This window comes from Mercenaria mercenaria, chromosome 15, assembly GCF_021730395.1.
Source record: "Mercenaria mercenaria strain notata chromosome 15, MADL_Memer_1, whole genome shotgun sequence".
Taxonomy (NCBI): Eukaryota; Metazoa; Mollusca; class Bivalvia; order Venerida; family Veneridae; genus Mercenaria; species Mercenaria mercenaria.
In genome coordinates, this window is record NC_069375.1 from 7,858,315 (window position 1) to 7,881,243 (window position 22,929).

Below are 22,929 nucleotides of genomic sequence, written 5' to 3' on the forward strand. Positions count from 1 at the left end.
GACCCAGAATGTTGAAACTTCATAGGATGATTGTTCATGCAGAGTAAATGACCCCTATTGTTTTTGGGGTCACTCCGTTAAAGGTCAAGGTCACAGGGGCCTGAACATTGAAAACCATTCGTGAGAACTTAACCACTGACCCAGGATGAAACTAATAATGATTGTCATCAGAGTAATAAACCCCTAACGATTGGGGTCACTCTGTTAAAGGTAAGTCACAGGGCCTAACATGAAAACTGTTTCCAATCAATACTGAAAACTCGGACCCAGATTTGAAACTTCATGGGATATTGTTCATGCAGATAAATGACCCCTATTGTTTTGGGTCACTCGTTAAGGTCAAGGTCACAGGGGCCTGAACTTGAAAAGATTAGGAATACTAGTTACCACTTGACCCAAATGTGAAACTCTAGGATGATTGTCATGAGAGTAATGACCCGATTGATTTTGGGTACTCTGTTAAAGGTCAGGTCTCAGGAGCTGAACATGGAAAACAATTTCCGATCAATATCTTGAGAACCACTTGACCCAGAATGTTGAAACTTCATAGGATGATTGAACATGCAGAGTAGATGACCCCTATTGATTTTGGGGTCAGTCTATTTAAGGTCAAGGTCACAGGGGCCTGGTCTTGTAAAATCATTTCTGGAAAATAATTTGAGAACCACTTGACCTAGAATGTTGAAACTTAATAGGATGCTTGGACATGCTGAGTAGATGACCCCTATTTATTTTGAGGTCACTTGATCAAAGGTCAAGGTCACAGGGGCCTGAACAGTGACTTGAGAACCACTAGGCTAAGAGTGTTGAAATTTAGCGGGATGACTGGACATGCCAAGTAGATGATCCCTATTGCAGCCAACCATCAGTGTCTCTCTGACTTTCACTCCTGACCCCTATTGACTTCTTGCCTATAGGACTTTGCATTGGGGGAGACATATGCTTTTTTACATAAGCAATTTCTAGTTATAGTCTGTGTTTTGTTCATAGGAGATAACTCCTGAGGCAATTAAAATTTTGTATAATTATAAATAATCAGTGCCAAGACTGATGAAGAGTTTTTTACAGATTTATTTATGTTTTTCTCAAAAAAAAAGATTATCTAGTCAGTAGCCAGACTACTTTACATAATGCTTGCTGTTTCAGATTGAGACTGATGGCTCCCCAAACATGTGACAGGGGCTATGATGCAAGTAGTAATTCCTTATAAGATAAACTGATAAAGAGCAGGAGGCCATAGGTTTGAATCTTAGGGGTGGCCCCAATCAGAAGGTTGTAGGTTTTTATCCTTGGTATGGCTCCAATTCAGGAGGCTGTTGGTTTGAATCCAGGACATGTTCTTGATTTCTGACTCCTTTTCATGTTGTGAAGTTGTCATGACTGTCTTATAACCGAACATAAACAACAATTTATTTATTTCTTCACATATCAAAGAATATGTGACTGGCTTAAAATTGGAAGACAACATTGTGTCTATTTGTACATTGATGCAAAACAATATATTTTAACTGCTCTAATGAATTTTCTCTCAAGAAGTGCGTGTTAATTGCCAACAGCAAGTTGACTGTTTGAACCCTTTTATGGCGTGAAAATCTGATCCCCATCATGCTCTTAAGTGACCATTGACAGTATCAAGTACTACTCTGTAAAAACAAGTTCATATTCCACCCAAATATTTTTGTATTTCTAATGTAAGGTTGTATAAAAATGTTTGTGAAGTGAATTTAGGTGAGAGTTCAAGCGAATGTTAATGTTATTTTATAATTTCCTTCTTCAGCTATGTTATAAAAATGTATAATTATAAATAAAAATGTAGACAGATTTTTCCTTGTATAAGCCCTCCGGCACATTTTTGAATTGTTGTTTTTGTGGTCAGGAAGGAAAAAAGAAATGTAGACATTTAAAGCTGTTCATTGCACAGAATGATAAGGAACTACAGTGACTTTCCCAGAGTGAAAAATATTCTGTGTCCCATGCAAGATTCAAACCCACAGCTGCCAGAACACTATCTTGGCAACAGAACACACAATAAATCACAGTGAACCTTCAGTTTTAGCACTTGGTACATGAATGCAACATTAGTGATTGCAGAGGAGAAGGACTCTAGACTCCAAGGTTTATATATAGTCAAACCTGTTTATAAAGACCACCCTTGGGAGAGCCGAAATGTGGTCTTTAATAGGAGGTGGTCTTTATTCACAGGTTAAAACACACTGTAAATGTAAAAATGGGAAACAAAACATGTGGTCTTTAGAGCCAGGTGGTCTCTGTTCAGAGGTGGTCTTTGACACGGGGTTGACTGTAATTATAACTGACTTTGGAGACCAGTTTGAGAATGACTTTGCCAGTTAGTGTTTGAATCCATAGCATGGCTCAATTCAAGAGGCTATAGGTTTGAATCCTGTATGTAGCTCCAGTCAGGAGACCTCGGATTTGAATTCTTGGCATGGCTGTAGTCACAAGGTCATAGATTTTTAATCCTAGGCATGGTTCAAATCAGGAGGCCTTAGGTTTGTGTCCTGTATGTGGCTCCAATTAGGATGAAGTTAGTTTGAATCCTGGATGAAGTCATATTTTGAATCCTGGACAGTTGCAATTACGAGGCTGTAGGTTTGAATCTCGGACAAGGTCATTGGTTTAAATCCTGGGCATGGCTCCAAGCAGGAGGCTGTTTGTTTGAATCTTGTACAAAGTAGTGCTTGTGACTGGTTTACAATCTTGAGACTGGACAAAAGCTGTGAATGCTTGCAGCACAGTCTATCCCAAATAGGACTGTTTCTGTATGTGGTTAAATCAACATTCAAAAACAAGATTATTAAGGCTTGGTAGATGTTATCAAAATTTCAATTAAAGATTTTATACAGGGTGAAATCTTCTTAAATGGGGATTTGCCGTTAATTCCTTCTAATCTACTGTTTTGACAGGTCAGTATTTTATACTAATGAAGGGGAGTAGTTTAGCTGAATATATATAACAATCATTTTGGCTGATTGAACAAGTGTCACAATCTGATCAAATGGTATCAGGGCTGGAGTACTGTGACTTCTTATTTTGTACAAGAAGGCAAATTGTATTGTGTTTTGATGGTGTGACCACTCGGGCAAGGGTCATCTGGTCACAAAGTTGAGACCTGAAATACACAAAAAGGAATTCTACCATGTTTGTTATAAATAATCTGAAGTTAACTTTCTTGAAAAAAAAGTAGAATTTTAAAGTACCAGTATGCATAATGCATAGTGATCGAGTTCCTAGAAAACTGCTTTCAGTGACTCCTTTATACAATCAAACATCAAAATATATTTTGCAAGTGACATAAAAATTTAGTTAAATCTGCATTATTCTGAATTTTTAAACTACAGGCGCTTATTAGATATGTAATATAAATCCTAGTTGGGGATACAAGTATAAGAATTAAAATTTAATATTTCTCGAGACTACACTCTGTGTGCTCCATGTACATGGCAGGGGTAGGTTTTGGGGGCCGCTTGGAAAAATTTTGGCAATGTATATTGTGATTGGTGCGATGTAGATTTAAGCATAAATATTTAACACAATTAAGATCATGCTTTAAATTTTTGTAAACAGCACATTTACGCCAAATGGTAGCTTTAAATCGCAAAATATGTGTTTTATTTCCTTTTGACAGAACACCGTAGCCTATCACTGTATGAAATTATTCGTCATAATACAGTCATTAACATAAAAGTGAACATTTACTTCAAAACCCTTTTAAATATTAAACTTATGTTGAAGTTGACAATCATCCATTACCGTATTTAATGACCCGATTTTAAGTTTGATATTATTTTATTAGAGGTATTTCGGTATTGATATAGTACTGTGATTAATGATTGGTCTCCCTACAACTGGTATTAAAACAGTAGCAGTGTTGGCCTTGACAAGATGTGATTTTATTTAATTACCAGTGAACCTTCTTATAATGGTAGAGACAATGAGGCGCTTGTTTTGTGTTAATTGTATTGTAAAAAGTTTTAATATACACAAACAATTGTTTTCTATGAGGAGTATTGTGTGTCGGATAATTGATAAAACTGTTGCAGTTAATTGTTGGAAAATTATTTTTTATCTTTTTATAGGATTTTTTTAGTGCAATGTGGAAGGTAGTAGAAGTATGAAAGGAAAAAGAAGCTTTGAAAACAGAACGAGTTGTTGACATTTTAATTATGGGAATGTTTCAGATATTCACAAAATGCCAGCAGACATTTTACAAAGGATGTTTCAGGGTTTATGCTCAAACTTCAACTAAGTATAAACAAAAGCTCAGTTTATTTTGGAATCACAATGTCATGTAGATGTATTTTATAAATTCTTGATTAAAACATCTATTTAAATATAAGCAGAGCTTTAAAAATTTAAGTGAGAAAAAGTCTTCTCCTGTAATGAGCTAAGGTAGGAATCAAAATCTTCTGTAAACTTCATGTTAACTAGAGCTATGGTAGGAAACAATCTTCTGTAAACTTGAGCTAAGGCAGGAAACAGAATCTTCTGTAAACTTGAGCTAAGGTAGGCAACAGGATCTTCTGTAAACTTGAACTAAGGTAGGCAACAGGATCTTCTGTAAACTTGAGCTAAGGTAGGAAACAAAATCTTCTGTTAACATGAGCTAAGGTAGGCAACAGGATCTTCTGTAAACTTGAGCTAAGGTAGGAAACAAAATCTTCTGTAAACTTGAGAATCTTTTGTAAACTTGAGCTAAGGTAGGAAACAAAATCTTCTGTAAACTTGAGCTAAGGTAGGAAACAAAATCTTCTGTAAACTTGAGCTAAGGTAGGAAACAAAATCTTCTGTAAACTTGAGAATCTTTTGTAAACTTGAGCTAAGGTAGGAAACAAAATCTTCTGTAAACTTGAGCTAAGGTAGGAAACAAAATCTTCTGTAAACTTGAGCTAAGGTAGGAAACAAAATCTTCTGTAAACATTAGCTAAGGTAGGAAACAGAATCTTCTGTAAACTTGAGCTAAGGTAGGAAACACAATCTTCTGTTAACATGAGCTAAGGTAGGCAACAGGATCTTCTGTAAACTTGAGCTAAGGTAGGAAACAAAATCTTCTGTAAACATTAGCTAAGGTAGGAAACAGAATCTTCTGTAAACTTGAGCTAAGGTAGGAAACACAATCTTCTGTTAACATGAGCTAAGGTAGGCAACAGGATCTTCTGTAAACTTGAGCTAAGGTAGGAAACAAAATCTTCTGTAAACTTGAGCTAAGGTAGGAAACAGAATCTTCTGTAAACTTGAGCTAAGGTAGGAAACAAAATCTTCTGTAAACATTAGCTAAGGTAGGAAACAAAATCTTCTGTAAACTTGAGCTAAGGCAGGAAACAGAATCTTCTGTAAACTTGAGCTAAGGTAGGCAACAGGATCTTCTGTAAACTTGAACTAAGGTAGGCAACAGGATCTTCTGTAAACTTGAGCTAAGGTAGGAAACAAAATCTTCTGTTAACATGAGCTAAGGTAGGCAACAGGATCTTCTGTAAACTTGAGCTAAGGTAGGAAACAAAATCTTCTGTAAACTTGAGCTAAGGTAGGAAACACAATCTTCTGTAAACTTGAGCTAAGGTAGGAAACAAAATCTTCTGTAAACTTGAGAATCTTTTGTAAACTTGAGCTAAGGTAGGAAACAAAATCTTCTGACTTGAACAAAATCTTCTGTAAACTTGAGCTAAGGTAGGAAACAAAATCTTCTGTAAACATTAGCTAAGGTAGGAAACAGAATCTTCTGTAAACTTGAGCTAAGGTAGGAAACAAAATCTTCTGTAAACTTGAGCTAAGGTAGGAAACAAAATATTCTGTAAACTTGAGAATCGTCTGTAAACTTGAGCTAAGGTAGGAAACAGAATCTTCTGTAAACTTGAGCTAAGGTAGGAAACAAAATATTCTGTAAACTTGAGAATCGTCTGCAAACTTGAGCTAAGGTAGGCAACAGAATCTTCTGTAAACTTGAGCTAAGGCAGGAAACAGAATCTTCTGTAAACTTGAGCTAAGGTAGGCAACAGGATCTTCATTTTTGGGTAGGAAACGAAATCTTCTAGGAAACAAAATCTTCACTTGTAAACTTGAGCTAAGGTATTCATGAATATCTTTTACGGAAAGCATGAACTATGGTAGAAAACTGTCTCGAGCTCAGACACTTTATTGCCATTTTCTGAGAGACTTTATTTAATAAAGCTTCCTTCTACAGACTGCTGGCACTAAATGTGTTTCCTTTTATATTTAAGGCAGTGAGATAACATTTAGCAGATGATGTGTGGAAATAGTCTAGCTGTCGTGATGAGTTATGTGAGGATAATTGTGTGGAAGTAAAAGTGTTGACATTCACTGTAAAAATTGTGTGGTATTTTAAAAATGTGTGGAAGTTAGTTGTGTCAGTTTTAAGAACTGTGTGGAAGTTCCAAGTGTAAAAAGGCTGCAGATGTTTAAAGAGTAAAGTTGTGTGAATTTTTTTAATGTTAAGTTCAGGGAAAGTATAATATCTAGTTTTAAGTTAAAGGCGTATAATAATAGAATTTCTTCAAACTTTGGATATTGAAGGACAATCTTAACAAAAATATGCAATAAAAATCATAGGTCACCAGTATTGTAAAAGAGTTATCTACCCTTGAAAACGGCAAATTTGAGGAAAATGATGTATTCAAGGGCAGATAACTCATTTTCAGTACCGGTGACTTATGATTTTTATTGCATATGTTTGTTTCTTAGATGATTGTCCTTCAGTATCCAAATTTTGAAGAAATTCTATTATTGGGAAAAATTTCGCCCCGAATTCTAGCGTACGTTAACTTACAGAAAAAATGTTTGAGTTTTTTTACTCAAATTCAAATAGATCAATATTATAAGATATTTGTTGGTCAGAAATTCTAAAAAAGTTTGTTTTTAATTGTTTTAGATGATGCAGATAATCTAAATGATTTGCTCTTCATTGATGAGGATAGTAATAATTGGTCAGTTACGAAATAGGATAAAAGTGTTAAATTTGTGATCAGAGGTATACTATAGCCTTATTTAGTCAGCAGCAAAACAGGATAAAAGTGTTGAATTTGTGATCACAGGTTTTCTGTTACCTTAAATTTTATGAAGACATTGTCAAGGAACTATGAAGACATTTATTAATGAATATATCTCAAACAGTCTGACAAGGTTGTTAGAAAATCTGTATTAGTATTGATCAGGAGTCAGGACTAGAACCTGCTACATGTAACATGAAGGTAATATTTTCCATACACTCTTAGCCTTCAAACTTAAGATTTTTCTTTATAGTTTTAGCTTGATTAAAAATTTAGTATAAGGAAAGCTATCTTATTCACCCTTTTTACACTGTCTGCATCTAGATTTGGTTAAGTTTGATGAAATTTCACTTTATTAGGGTCTGTTAGGTCCAAATTTTGGAGAAGGGCACTTCTCCTCACTGATTTAGGGAAGGGAGACTTTAGGTGGGAAGATTTTCTATAGCATGATTTGAGTGATTCATGGTGGCTGTAATTTATCTGTTTCTTAAACTTGATGACCATTATTTTCTTATTAATATTTGCCATACATGGTTATCGGTTTTGTTCAAAACTGAAATAGCGCCGTTTTCCAATTTAAGCGATGCTAAAATGTAAGATTTGACTTTACATGTATGAAGTTTTATTATTACCCGGCAAAGAAGTAGAAGTGTTTTATTTTATATCTTGCCCGAGTCATTCGAAGAAGTCGGTATCTCACTCGAAATATAAAACTGAAAGTAAAATGTGTACATAATCAGAAATACATATTTAATTCTTGGAAGTCAATTTAACTAGTTAATACATTTACCTGTCGTTCTATTATCATAGATAACAATAATTGTGTACATATCCAATTATCGCTGGTTAATCAGCAGTTCTTAATAAAATATTTGTTGTTGGTTTTTGCACTAGAACAGTTGACAAAAACGCGAAGTGGGCAAACAGTCGTAAACGGGCGCTGATTGCTTAATACAATAGACTGGTGTATCGGATAATTTGATTCGCTTCACACTTCTCAGGATAATCTCGCAAGTACCTGAGGTAGGAGCTTAAAGTATCTGCCGACTGGTTTGGTGTATTCGACACTCATTATGACACGTGCAATTGTCAACAGTCTGGGTAGCAGTAACTAGCGAGTGCGAAATCAAAGAAAATCGGGCGACTTGCATTCGCTTTGAGGTTAGATTGGCGAAGTTTGAAGTTCTAGAGCGCCTATTCGCTCAAGTAGCCCATCCGAGAGCCCTGTTTATTTCTGTAATAACTCGCACTTAAAAAAGGTTGTTCTCATCACAATACAAGGGACACAACTCTGGCACCAGTATTTCATTAAACATGTTCCTTTTAATATTCTATGAATTTATGTGGGTTTAAGTCGAGGTGCATTAATTCTCTATTTTTTGCCATTACTTTATGGATTTGATTCAAACTAATAGCAGCTGTTCCACATCACACCTCCTCAGTTGTAAGAGACTTAACTTTGACAGATGTAGTCCATAAAGTGTGCCCCTTTTATACTTATAATTTCAGGTTAAAGTCTTGATGCACTTGATATTTAACTATTATTAGGTTGTAGTTATTTGAGTTAACAATCTTTCTGTAGTTTCATGCTCTCCAAGGAACAAGATAGTTAGATCTTGTAACACAGCAGACACATCAAGGTCTTTTAACTTAGTAGACATATCGGGAAAAACTTGCAACACAGAGACACTTGGGAGATTTGACACAGTAGACACTTGGGAGATCTTGTACATGGCAAACACAATGGGAATTTGTAACCAGACCGCCTGGAGGCTGAATAAGCAATACGCAGACACATTGGGTTCTTTAATCAGTAGATACAAAAACTTTCAATACAGTCAACATTTGAGATCTTGGTGAGTGACACATTACATGTTGGTTCTTACAGTAGCGGAAGATCTGAATCAGAAATAGCAGAAAAGAGCTCTACAAAGTTCAAATTATTATTGGCCTTGTGTTAATATGCCAGTCGCATAAACACTTGTTCTTTATCATCGCTTTGTATTGCTATAGCAACTGACACATTGCAGCAGCTTGAAATTCTTGAATAAGCCAAGTGTGAATAATATCACTATTAACATTTCATGTAAACTTTATCAGGGAAATGCCAAATATTATATATGACATACACTTAATGGAATTTTGTCTGTTAATTACTTGATTAACGAATTGAATGCATACTCACATATGGAATGTCACAATACAAATTAATTGACAGGAGGGCCATTGTTATCTGTTATAATCAATTACAGAAAATGAAATTCATTGTTATCTCCCTGTGACAGTAGGGAATACTGTGTTACCTAAGACAATGACTGATAAGTTGATCTGAAAGTAATTTGTCAGCGAAATGCTAGTCTTCCTTCATGTACGTAGAAGTATGAGTCAAGACCAAATTTAGCTTTTTAGTAACCTCCCTTAAAAGGCAATACCTGCATCTTATTCATATGGCAATGTAGTGAAATTCCATAGATGTGTGCAAAATACGTTAAAAAACTAAAATTTCTTAGTCAATTTCATCATATTTTAGCACTGTCTATATTTTGTATTTTAGCACTATTAACAGTTGAGACATGGTCTCCCATTAAAAGATGAGATTCCTAAACTGCTGTTTTTAAACTTCAAAACTATTTTGTGTGTCCAGCTCAGCAAAGTCTGAGTACAAACGGTTTACATGTAGGTCACAAAGACTTGGTCTTGCCTTGTTCACATGTAGATGACATATCAATTGAGACTGGACAATAAATGCTGTGGAAGAGGGAAAGTTGATGTGGGATTGGCTTCCTAACAATAGTGAAAAAAAGCCGCAGTTTTGATATGATGTATTTTACCGTAGTTGTGGTGACTTTCCTTTTTCTTGCCAATGGCATTATTGTTCCTTCTCTTAAGAAGGAACATTTCACACTTAACTGAGCAGGTATTGGATACAAGGGTACTGTGAAAGGCATCCGAATACCAGTAGGGTGCTGCTAACTTGGACTCATTCATAGTCATTACAAATAGCCTCTATGCCAATGTGTGTTCGTACGTCTTTATGTAAATCGATTGTGAAATGCATGTTAATAACAGCAGGCTGACAAGGAATAATAATTTGTTTAGAGTACTGACTGTGCATCGAATATTTGATACTGTAGAATAGAGATTATTTTAATGAATATGCATGATCTAAAATAGACTCCTGCCAGAAATAAATGATCTAAAAATAGACTCCTGCCAGAAATAAATGATCTAAAAATAGACTCCTGCCAAATAATTATGTTATGAAAAATGATGTTTTATAGCTGCAGATATATCTGTGCAATTTGCAAATGCTGTAGTTCAGGTTTGCAAATACTTCTTTTCATCTTTTAACCTGTCTAGATCATTTTCTTGCATTTCGTAAATAAATATAATTATGTGAAATATTTTTTTGTATATAATATGCAGGTGCAATGCTTGTGTTAATCACGTGACGAAAACAAACGATGGAGTGCTATTTCTGCATGGAATCTCGAAGATTTTAATATTGAACATAAAGTAAACTAACAGACTTTTGTCACTGTCATATTTAACATCAGTTCTGTAATATGATGCTAAAATCAGATTTTCTTGAAAGACAAATCATTGCGCTAGAAGGAACCGTTTGGTCAGCTAAATCTTGTTTTCTTAAATCTCGATGTCTTCTATCCACTTACGAAGTCTTAGGTCATGTACAAAAGGATTATATTATGCTCTGAAGCACTGATTGAAAATTTCTTTTGTATAAACTAAATTATAATTTGTACTGAACTCATAAAATTTTATAATGGTCAGCTTGATGTACATCTCCATAAATTGCCTGTACTCCAGAACTGATGCCTTGAATATGATCTCAGTCTATCGGTGTGATGCAAAGAATATCATGTATAATTTGGCAGTAACCAAAAACCGTTTTAGGGATATGATGAATTTTCGTAATTGCTATGTTATAATCAGTGTGTTGTTCGGTGGGTCCATTTTATTGCTTCGGGAGCCTCATTTTAATGCAGAATTGTTGTTGCAAAGAATGAATGTCATCTAAGCATTGTAATGCATGGCTGGGTCATAATGGTTTTTATCAGGGGACCTCATAGATTATTGAAAATCAATCTATATTGTGCAGCTCTTCACAGTGGAGGTGTCTGCTAGAAGGCTGTCCTACATCATTTATCATCTCTGATCAATGGAGTTAATGTGACAACAAAATGTTAGATACTACTCAATATTGATTGTGTGTTCACAATTATTGCTTAATTATAGATGTAAACTTGATAGAAGAAAAGTGTTGATTTTGTTTGAACATAGGTTGGAAATATTTATTTTTGTTCAGATGAAGGTGTGTATTTTGTAATTTAATTAATTGTATAACAAATTCATGAGAATTGACTTGTAATTACATGCATTCTATAAAACTGTCTGGGATCTTTTAATAAAGAGAAGAATTTCAGCAGCTTATTTTAGATACACTTATACTAAGATGCAGCAGTGGCAAGGTGTCTGGAATAACCATTACAAAGTTTTATACAGTCTCAGTTCTCGACTCCTGTCATGTGACTCATGTCTTGGAACACTTATACAGGTTTTACAGCAATTTGTCTTCAAGTTTTTATATAAAGTGGTATTAAAGGTTTTCCTATTTGTATTTGTACTGGAACAGTAAATAGAAAAAAAGTTCCATCATGCAGAAGTATACAGTGGTAGTCACTTGCAACCTTGCACCAATCAAGTAAAGAACACTGTGACCTGCAAAATGCACTTGCTGCCATGCGGGTAAAGTTTATATATATATAATTGCATGACTCGTTATATAAATCACCAGTTCATAATTTGTGCAACTGACCAGTTTGTTACAAAGTAACCACTAAATTTTATTTGGCTAAAGTAAAAACTTGAAGAAAATAAATCTGAAAGAATTGCCCAGCAAGCCATTCAGTAAGTGTATAATGTATTCATGTAAAATTTTGATATACAATACGTTATGTATAATCTGTACTGTGCATCCTCTCTCTAAAGCAACTGCTAGCAGCTGGGAAGACTGGAATCTGTTTGTTGTATAGAGATGGTTTCTCTGGAGAGATTATTTTTTACAAATTTCAGTAACAAATGGAAAAGAAAATATCTGTAGTTGTAGCTAGGTAGAGGTGCTCACTTTGCAAAGGTTTCCTTAACAGAGGTTTTATTGTAATTTCAGAGCCTAAAGCGTCAACACTCCTTTTGTGAGAATGCGGCGAGAAAGAAGCAGGAACGGCTGATACGACGTCTGTCTGGTACCCTCCTCGGCACAAGGTATCATTTGTTCAAATTCATATTTACAGTGTTGTTGCCCTATAAAAAACTAGGTTTGGAGATTTGTCTCGAAATGCTTCATTTCCGTTGGTTTCACAAATGTCTCCTACCTTAGAATCCTGGTTTCAAGGTAACAAAACTGTAGGCTGGTAAGCCCTCTCAAAATTGCTGTACAAAATGTGTCTCACTGGTACTTTGATGATTCATTAAAAAGTTTTGAAGTATTTTACAAAAGAGTTGAACAGTAACTGACAAGTGAAAAACGAGCTATTATTTTTAGCTCCCCTGTCACATAGTGACAAGGTGAGCTTTTGTGATCACCCTTCGTCCGTCGTCAGTGCGTCCGTGCGTCAACAATTTCTTGTCTGCAGGATAGTTGTTTCATTTATGATTTTATTTTTACCAAACTTGCACACAACTTGTATCACCATAACATCTTGGTTCCTTTCTTGAACTGGCCAGATCCCGTTATTGGTTCCAGAGTTATGGTCCCTGAAAGGGCCAAAATTAGCTATTTTGACCTTGTCTGCACAATAGCAGCTTTATTTATGATTTGATTTTTACCAAACTTGCACACAACTTGTATCACTATAAGATCTTGGTTCCGTTTTTGAACAGGCCAGATTCCTTTATGGGTTCAAGAGTTGTGGGCCCTGAAAGGGCCAGAATTAGCTATTTTGACCTTGTCTGCACAATAGCAGCTTCATTTATGATTTTATTTTAACCATACTTGCACACAACTTGTATCACCATAAGATCTTGGTTCCTTTCTTGAACCAGCCAGATCCCTTAATGGGTTCCAGAGGTATGGTCCCTGAAAGGGCCAAAATTAGCTATTTTGACCTTGTCTGCACAATAGCAGCTTCATTTATGATTTGATTTCAACCAGACTTGCTCACAACTTGTATCACCATAAGATCTCGATTTCTTTTTATATGCCCGAAGGGACGTATTATGTTTTCGCCTCGGTGTCCGTCTGTCTGTCTGTCTGTTGGTTAGCAATTTCCCTTCCGCTCTGTAACTCTTGAACCCCTTGAAGGATTTCAAAGAAACCTGACACAAATGTTCACCTCATCGAAACGACATGCAGAGCGCATGTTTCAGATGGCTCACTTCAAGGTCAAGGTCACACTTAGGGGTCAAAGGTCATATGATTTGAAAATAATTTTTATTTAAAGTAACTTTAAGAAAATTTCAACTATATTTTCTGATAATTCTTTTGATTGATCTTGATTATGATTTTTAGCCCACCATCATCAGATGGTGGGCTATTCAAATCACTCTGCGTCGGTGGTCCGTCCATCCGTCCGTTAACAATTTCTCGTTATTGCATCTCAGAAACTACTGGGGGGATTTTGACCAAACTTTGGTAGAATGATGTATTGGTACCTTAGTTGTGTCCCCCTGAAAATCAGACTGGTTCAACAATTTTTTAGTAAGTTATGGCCTTTTATTTATTTTTATAATTTACATATATTTATATAGGGAAAAAAATTGAAAACCTTCTTGTCCAAAACCACAGGGCCTAGGGCTTTGATATTTGGTATGTAGCATCATCTAGTGGTCCTCTACCAAGATTGTTCAAATTATATCCCTGGGGTCAAATATGGCCTCGCCCCGGGGGTCACATAGTTTATATAGACTTAAATAGGGGAAAACTTTGAAAAACCTCTTGTCCAAAACCACAGGGCCTAGGGCTTTGATATTTTGTGTATGACATCATCTAGTGGTCCTCTACTAAGATTGTTCAAATTATTCCCCTAGGGTCAAATATGGCCCCGCCCTGGGGGTCACATGGTTTACATAGACTTATATAGGGCTTTGATATTTGTAGTGTAGCATCACCTAATGGTTCTCTATCAAGTTTGTTCAAATTATCCCCCTAGGGTCAAATATGGCCTCGCCCCGGGGGTCACATGGTTCATATAGACTTATATAGGGAAAAACTTTTAGAATCTTCATGTCCATAACCTACATCATTCAAATTTGGACCACATGTATAGTTTTGAGTGGCAAGATGAATCTTGACATGAGTTGACCTTGATCTTGACCTAGTGACCTACTTTCACATTTCTGTAGCTACAGCCTTCAAATTTGGACCACATGCATAGGTTTGTGTACCGAAACAAACTTTGACATTGACCTAGTGACCTACTTTCACATTTTTGAAGGTACAGGCTTCAGATTTGGAACACATGCATAGTTTTGTGTTCCGAAATGAAATTTTACCTTGATTTTGAACTAGTGACCTACTTCCACATTTCTCAAGCTACTTATTTATATTTATATTTGGGTTTTATGGCACACCAACACAGTATAGGTTATATGGGTCCAAACAGGACTACAAATTATGGTTTCACATCTCATTTACATCGAAGTAAAACATGGGGTATGGAATCGAAATTTGCATACCTGCTGGATTCACAGAGTTACAGCAAAACCAAGTGTTAAGACCCTATTAGTCGCCTCTTACGATCATGCAAGGGTAAGGCAGTGGTTCCAATTCTTTTCATACACAGATCGTCCCAGAACCACATGGGGCTTCTCAAGCTACAGCTTTCAAACTTGGACCACATGCATAGTTTTGTGTACTGAAATGAACTTTGATCTTTAGGTTGACCTAGTGACCTATTTCACATTTCTGAAGCTACAGACTTCAAATTTGGACCACATGCATATTTTTGTGTTCTGAATTGAAATTTGACATTGATTTTTTTTTTACCAAGTACCTACTTTCACATTTCTCAAGCTACAGCCTCCAGATTTTGGACCACATGCACTGTGTTGTGTACCGAAATGAAATTTGACCTTGATTTTGACCTTTAGCTAGTCTTGAAATTTGGAACATTAAAAAATGGCTCAATGGTGGGCACCAAGAGCACTCTGTGATCTCTTGTTTGACTTTCTTGTCCTTAAGTGCAGTGATAACAGGTGAGCGATATAGGGCCATTATGGCCCTCTTGTTTTAGCTCACCTGAACTGTGTTCAGGGTGATCTATTAATATAGGTGGATAGTTCAATCGTCCTGCGTCAGCAGGCCCTGACCTTAACTTTTTCAGCAGTTGCCAGCAGGTCCACCAACTGCTAAAATCTAGTAGACCTGCTCTAGACTTCAGTGGACCTCCAATTCTAGCACATAAATTGAGATATTGTAGACGTCATAACTCCATATGACTCAAATAAACAGGAGTTATTTCTTAAATAATTAAAAATGGAAGAACTGTAGCAATCTGATATCCAGAAAAATGTCCCAAAATATGGACACAATGATCATCATCCACCCGACTTTTGTTGAAAGCGGAAAAAAAAAACATTAACAATTATCTGTAATTATTCTGTTGATAAACTAAGTAATTGGCCTTGTTTTCATCATCAATTAACACCCCCCTCAAAGAGCTAAAAGAAGTGTGTCGGTTATTATGTCATCTGAAGCAGAGATCAAAGCGGTATAGTTGCCCGAGATTGTCATGGCATTACGTCATGTTTTCGCGCCATGTGACACATCACTATCTGATCGTACTTTCTCGGTTCCTTGAATTGTTGAGAGGAAATAAATAAAAAGTTTTTTCTTTAATTTTTTAAAAGCGAATGTGCAATATCCCGAATAAACTGACATGTAACTGTGTCAAACGATGATAGTGGATATCCTACCTCTGTGACCTATTTGCCCTCAAGGAATTTTCATTATTGTTTGAGAAGAATATCTAACAAAGTGTCGTGTCAAAAAATACATGTACAAAGATTCATTTAAAACTTATTAAAAACCGAAACGACACCATACTGCTTTATTTTAAAACCACATTTCTATTTACGTTCACAAGGTCACGTAACCTATTCTGCCGCACTAACAGAAATCAGTTTGCCAAATATCGTTTTACTCCAGGTATTTAAATTGCTGCATTTTCGTTATTTAAGATTTTTTAATTGTGTTTTTTGTACTTTCTGGTCAAAAGTCTGAATTTTATTACCACAGTATGTATCGTTTATTTACTTAAAGAAAGAAATAAATAATCAAGATCGCGCTGTTTGAAATTTTACAAATCATTGTATGAAAATTTGATCGTTTTTAAAAAATTTTGCCTACATTTCTGTCGATATCTTATTAAAATTGTATAGAATTCAAGCTGTATTACTTCTCAAGCGGTGTTGAAAATTTGAAGCGATTATATTAAAAAAATGTATGCACTAAGCGCGTTTTTTGTGTACGTGTCGATAAACAAAAGAAACGGCGATGTAACTTAGATATTACGATAGGGGGCACGTGCTCGTGGAATGGAAAATTACCAGCATGATGTTTTGATATCTTTCCGATTCGCGGGCAAATTCCAGTCAATCCAATTTCTGAATTTGTTAAAGTTACTACGTAAAAACCACTTGCCCGATCGGTCGAGTATACAGCGAAGTCCATTTGTCCTATCCTGACTTGAACTCGCCAGTGCTTATAATTGTAGAATACCGTCTTAAGGCAGATTCAACTTTTGATTTGTGAATTCGCCGATTTGGGACGATTTTTTCTTCTTTTTTTGCACTTTTATTTCATTTGCAGACCAGACCGTAAAAATTGGTTGACCGTCGGTCTACCCAACTTTTGATAGTGGACCTGCCGATATTTTGGTTGCGACGGTCCAATGGTCGACCGCTAAGGTCGAGGCCTGGTCAGCATTACTATAAAGTCCTCTTCCAATTTTGTTCAAATGGGGATGTTTGGCCGCTTTTAGGGGCTACTAGAGCTAAAATTAGATATGCCTTTAAATGACTCATTCTAATAAACCACTTGATGGATCTTATCAATTTTGATATGCAGCATCATTATAAGGTCCTTCACCAACATTGTTTGGCCCCTTTTAGGGGCTGTTAGATTTAAAAATAGAAATACCTTTAATAAACTTCTTCTCATGAATCGCTTGATGGATCTTCATCAGACTTGGTCTTGAGGATCATTGTGAGGTCCTTTCTCAAATTTGTTCGATTTGGGGCCCTTGGCCCCTTTTAGCGGCAGCTAGAGCTAAAAATAGATATACTTTTAAAAGAGTTCTTCTCATGAACTGCTTGATGGATCTTCATGAAACTTGGCCTGTACCATCATTAGAAGGTCTGCTCACAATTTCATTTGAATTGGGGCAATTGGCCCTTGTAGGCGCCACTAGGGCTAAAAGTAAAAATACCCTGTAACGATTACTTCTCATGAACTGCTCAAGGAATTTTCATCAAACTTGGTCTCTAGCAACATTATAAGGTTCTCTCAAAAATTTGTTCAATTGGGGGTGCTTGGCCCCTTTTAGAGGCTACTAGAGTTCAAACTAGAAATGCCTTTAAATGACATCTTCTCATGAAGCGCTTGATGTATCTTCATGAAACTTGATTTGTAGCATCATTTAAATATAAGATCCTTTAACAAATTTGTTCAGTTGGACAAATTTGGCCCCTTTTAGGGGCTGCTAGAGTTGAAAATAGAAATACCTTTAACTAACTTCTTCTCATTAACTCCTTGATGGGTCTTCATCAAACCTTGTCTGGAGCATCATTATAAGGTCTTTTACCATGTTTGTTCGATTAGGGGCCACTAGAGCTTAAAATCAAAATACCTTGCAAGTACTTCTCATGAACCACTTGATGGATCAGACTTGGTCTGTAACATCATTAGAAGGTCTAAATTATGTCAAATGTGTTCAAATGGGGGGCAGCATGACTTAGGCCCATTAAGGGGCTACTAGAGCTAAAATAGAAATACCTTTAAATGATTTCTTCAGATGGTTTTGTGTCTTTTGTTTTAATGAACAGCTTAAAGGATTTTCACCAAACCTAGTTAGAAGCAAAGTCAGATAGTTAAGGTTTTCTTCAGGTGAGTGACTTAGTTTAAAAAATCTTGTTTAAAAAAGGGGAAACAGTATTTTTCCAGTTTTGAATGTTTGGTAGCTTGTCTAACCTCTGATCAGAGGCTATACAATGTAAGATTTTCAGGAAAACTATGGAATTGTAGAATATATTTCACTGAGGTGATATACACAGGTAAATTAAGTGTAACCAGCTGTTTGTTTTTCTCCTTGGTATTTCATCATGTTGTCTTTATTTTGATTTGATTTCAATTTGTGCAGGATACCAGCTGTTTATGTTGTGCAGTAGTTGTCAGTCTGACACTGAGATGTTGTATGTACTGGCTTATATACCTTTTCCTGATAACACTGTGCCAAAAACACACAACAAGCTCCCCATTATGACACTGAGAAAATGTTTATCTTGCAAGGGATGTTCAAATTGTTCAATAAAGTGTTCAGTTAAAACTTGAGACATTTCATGAGTATGATTATTTTTAAGTTCAGCTTTGTTTTTTTAATTGCCTATCCGATTGATTGTAGTAAGACTGTCAGCGTCCCTATCTTCATGGCAAAGCAGAGTTGTTGTTTTTCACATATTGAATATTCTGTTTGTTGAAAAGTGGAAGTATGCATTATCAGACCAGGTACTGAATATTTTGGAATAATCACACTGGTTTCATTTTTGCAAATAAAGCATCACATGAATTCATGACATTAACGGCAAAAGACTAATAATCTATGGAACACAAAATCTTAGAAATGCAGATATTCTAGTTGTCAAATTGCGAAATAAATATAATACTGAAAACTTTGATAAGTTCTGTTTGAGCAATTTCATAAAAATGTTATGTGCAAAAATTTTAATAATAAATATTTTTTAAATATGTGTTGTTTAAAAAAACAGAATTGTAGCAATTTGATAGCATTAATATGCCCCATAATGATGCTGTAAACACAAGGTAACAACAAAGGGTATTAAACTTACTCAGCTTAAGTCTGTTTCTCTCGTGTTACTTGTTGACCACCCCACACTATGAAAACATAAGTTAGATAAGGGTGGTTATTTCGGCTTCAAGAATATCTGCTGGAATTTCCAGGATGGATTTCTCTCTCAACTGTAAATACATAGCCTCAGATTATTTGTTTTGGAAAATTAATAAATCCTGCCTAAGTACTTTGGATATTTGAGAAATGCAAAAAGTAGTTCTTAATCACATGAATGAAGGAATAATCTCTTTGACTGATAGAACCATGTTTACATAATGTTGGTTGGCTGCAGGGCCTGTTGTATTCATTTCTTGTGCTTTGACTGCAAGATATATCTCATGTTTGATGTGGTGTTATATGTATGGCTGCAGGAGGATTAGTAAACATTAAACTTATTGCCAGAGTGGAAGATGTTTTGTAATGTTTGGTAAAGTGCAGTGCAATGTAGCCAGACTTGAAGTTGGGGTAAAGAGAGGGATTTAGGTTTGAGACACAGGAGGGTTTTAGTTTTGACATACAGGAGGGTTTAGTTGTGACATCCAGAAGGATACAGGTGTGACATACAGGAGAAAGTTTTGTTGTGACATACAGGAGGGATTCAAGTGTGACATACAGGAGGGATTTAGCTGTGACATACAGGAGGGATTCAGGTGTGACATACAGGAGGGATTTAGTTGTGACATACAGGAGGGATAAATCAGTGATAATGAGTGATGATAGAATATTCTTTGAGATTTACAGGTAAATAACCTAAAACTTAGGAATAGGCAATTGAGATTATTATCTCCCACTGTGTAAGCTCAGCAATTAAATTGTTTGACAGCAGTTTTTGAAAAGTGCTCCTCTTAGAATTTAGTTATAATCACATTAATTTTGTTGTGAAGGATGAGTACTACAGCATGTTCCACTGGGACAGAATCAATTTGAACATACAAATGAATTTGTTGGGCCCTGGGTGAGGATATAGTAATTTTCAAGTTATTCCCCCTTTTTCCACAAAGTGCTCAAGGTGATCTATTGTGATCATCCTATGTCCATGGTCTTCTGTCGTGCATCATGACTCATCTGTCGTCATCAGTGTGACTGAACACTCTAGAAATCACAACTGTGGCCTGATCTTAACGAAACTTCCTCAATAAGATAACAGATGAGTTGACTACTTGGTTATCTAGGGCCAAAAACTAGGTCACTAGGTCAATTAATAGGAAAACATTGTTATACTTTAGAGGTCACATTTTCAATCTGATCTTTATGAAACCTTGCAGAATGATCTTGGATAAATTAAAAACTAGATTACCTGAGGTCGAAAATAAGGTCACTAAGTCAAATCATAGAAAAACCTTATTAACACTCCAGAGGCGACATTTTCTGTTTGATCTGCTAAAAGCATTGTTTTTTGTCTCTATCAAATCTAGGTCAAGCTTAAAACTTGGTTACCAGAGGTTAAATCATCGAAAAATGTTGTTAACAGTCTAGAGGCTATGTTTTCTGTTTGATCTTTAAACTTTGTCAGTATGTTTTTCCCTATAAATTCTAGGTCAAGTTTAAAACTTGATTACCTAAGCTCAAAAACTAGGTCACAAGGTCAAACAAACAAAAACCTTGTTGATACTGTTAAGGCAACATTTTCTGTTTTATTTTCTTAAAGCTATGTCAGAATAGTTGTCTCTATAAAATCTGGGTCAAGTTCAAAACTGGTTAACGTGAGCAGAAATTAGGTTACTGGATCAAATCATTGAAAGACTTTGTTTACACCATGGAGGCCACATGATCTATGAATGTTTGTCTCTATAAAATCTAGGTCAGGTTCAAAACTTGGTTACTGGAGGTCTTAAAATAGGTCAATAGGTCAAATAATAGAAAAACACTGTTTACACTCTAGAGGCCAAATTTACAATTTACTGCTTGATCTTGATACAACTTGTTCAGAATGTTCGCTTCTTTAAAATTTAAGTCAGGTTTTAAACTGGGTTACATGAGGTTTTAAACAATCTCACTTAGGTCTTTAAATCATAGAAAAATCTTGTTAACACTCTAGAGGCCACAGTTTCTACTCGATCTTCATAAAACTTTGTCAGAATGTTTATCTCTCTGAAATCTAGGTCAGATTTTAAACTGAATTATCTGTGTAAAAAAGTTCTAGTATGTCACTAGGTCAAGGTCACACTTAGGGATCAAAGGTCATATGACTTTTTAGCTCACCTGTCACAAAGTGACAAGGTGAGCTTTTGTGATCGCGCAGCGTCCGTCGTCCGTCCGTGCGTCCGTTAGTGCATAAACTTTTGCTTGTGACCAATCTAGAGGTCACATTTTTCATGGGATCTTTATGAAAATTGATCAGAATGTTCACCTTGATGATATCTAGGTCAATTTCGAAACTGGGTCACGTGCAGTCAAAAACTAGGTCAGTAGGTCTAAAAATAGAACAACCATTTGACCTCTCTAGAGGTCATATATTTCACAAGATCTTCATGAAAATTGGTCAGAATGTTCATCTTGATGATATCTAGGTCAGGTTCGAAACCGGGTCACGTGCCATCAAAAACTAGGTCAGTAGGTCAAATAATAGAAAAACCTTGTGACCTCTCTAAAGGCCAAAGTTTTCATGGGATCTGTATGAAAGTTGGTCTGAATGTTCATCTTGATGATATCTAGGTCAAGTTCGAAACTGGGTCACGTGCCGTCAAAAACTAGGTCAGAAGGTCTAAAAATAGAAAAACCTTGTGACCTCTCTAGAGGCCATATATTTCATAAGATCATCATGAAAATTGGTCAGAACGTTCACCTTGATGATAGCTAGGTCAAGTTCGAAACTGGGTCACGTGCTGCCAAAAACTAGGTCAGTAGGTCAAATAATAGAAAAACCTTGTGATCTCTCTAAAGGCCATATTTTTCATGGGATCTTTATGAAAATTGATCAGAATGTTCACCTTGATGATATCTAGGTCAATTTCGAAACTGGGTCACGTGCAGTCAAAAACTAGGTCAGTAGGTCTAAAAATAGAACAACCATTTGACCTCTCTAGAGGTCATATATTTCACAAGATCTTCATGAAAATTGGTCAGAATGTTCATCTTGATGATATCTAGGTCAGGTTCGAAACCGGGTCACGTGCCATCAAAAACTAGGTCAGTAGGTCAAATAATAGAAAAACCTTGTGACCTCTCTAAAGGCCAAAGTTTTCATGGGATCTGTATGAAAGTTGGTCTGAATGTTCATCTTGATGATATCTAGGTCAAGTTCGAAACTGGGTCACGTGCCGTCAAAAACTAGGTCAGAAGGTCTAAAAATAGAAAAACCTTGTGACCTCTCTAGAGGCCATATATTTCATAAGATCATCATGAAAATTGGTCAGAACGTTCACCTTGATGATAGCTAGGTCAAGTTCGAAACTGGGTCACGTGCTGCCAAAAACTAGGTCAGTAGGTCAAATAATAGAAAAACCTTGTGATCTCTCTAAAGGCCATATTTTTCATGGGATCTGTATGAAAGTTGGTCTGAATGTTCAGCTTGATGATATCTAGGTCAAGTTCGAAACTGGGTCATGTGCGGTCAAAAACTAGGTCAGTAGGTCTAAAAATAGAAAAACCTTGTGACCTCTCTAGAGGCCATACCCTTGAATGGATCTTCATGAAAATTGGTCAGAATGTTCACCTTGATGATATCTAGGTCAAGTTTCGAAACTGGGTCATGTGCCATCAAAAACTAGGTCAGTAGGTCAAATAATAAGAAAAACCTTGTGACCTCTCTAGAGGCCATACTTTTCATGGGATCTGTATGAAAGTTGGTCTGAATGTTCATCTTGATGATATCTAGTTCA

General features: G+C 35.9%; 1 protein-coding gene across 8 annotated transcripts in view; it reads left to right on the top strand.

Moving 5' to 3' along the window:
- LOC123535350 (ras-specific guanine nucleotide-releasing factor RalGPS2-like) overlaps positions 1–22,929 on the top strand; it is a 138,523-nt gene that overhangs the window by 61,973 nt on the left and 53,621 nt on the right. For 5 of the 8 annotated variants that reach the window (XM_053524483.1, XM_053524479.1, XM_053524482.1 and 2 more), the window contains exon 2: positions 12,211–12,305. Coding sequence is in view for 5 of the 8 variants with exons in the window: in XM_045318015.2 (XP_045173950.2) it covers positions 12,211–12,305 (95 nt within the window). In the remaining 3 variants the exon portion in view is untranslated. Of the gene's footprint in view, positions 1–6,914; positions 7,224–11,334; positions 11,356–12,210; positions 12,306–19,245; positions 19,850–22,929 lie in introns of those variants that run through there. The other 3 variants (XM_053524471.1, XM_053524472.1, XM_053524477.1) reach the window with 3 other exon arrangements.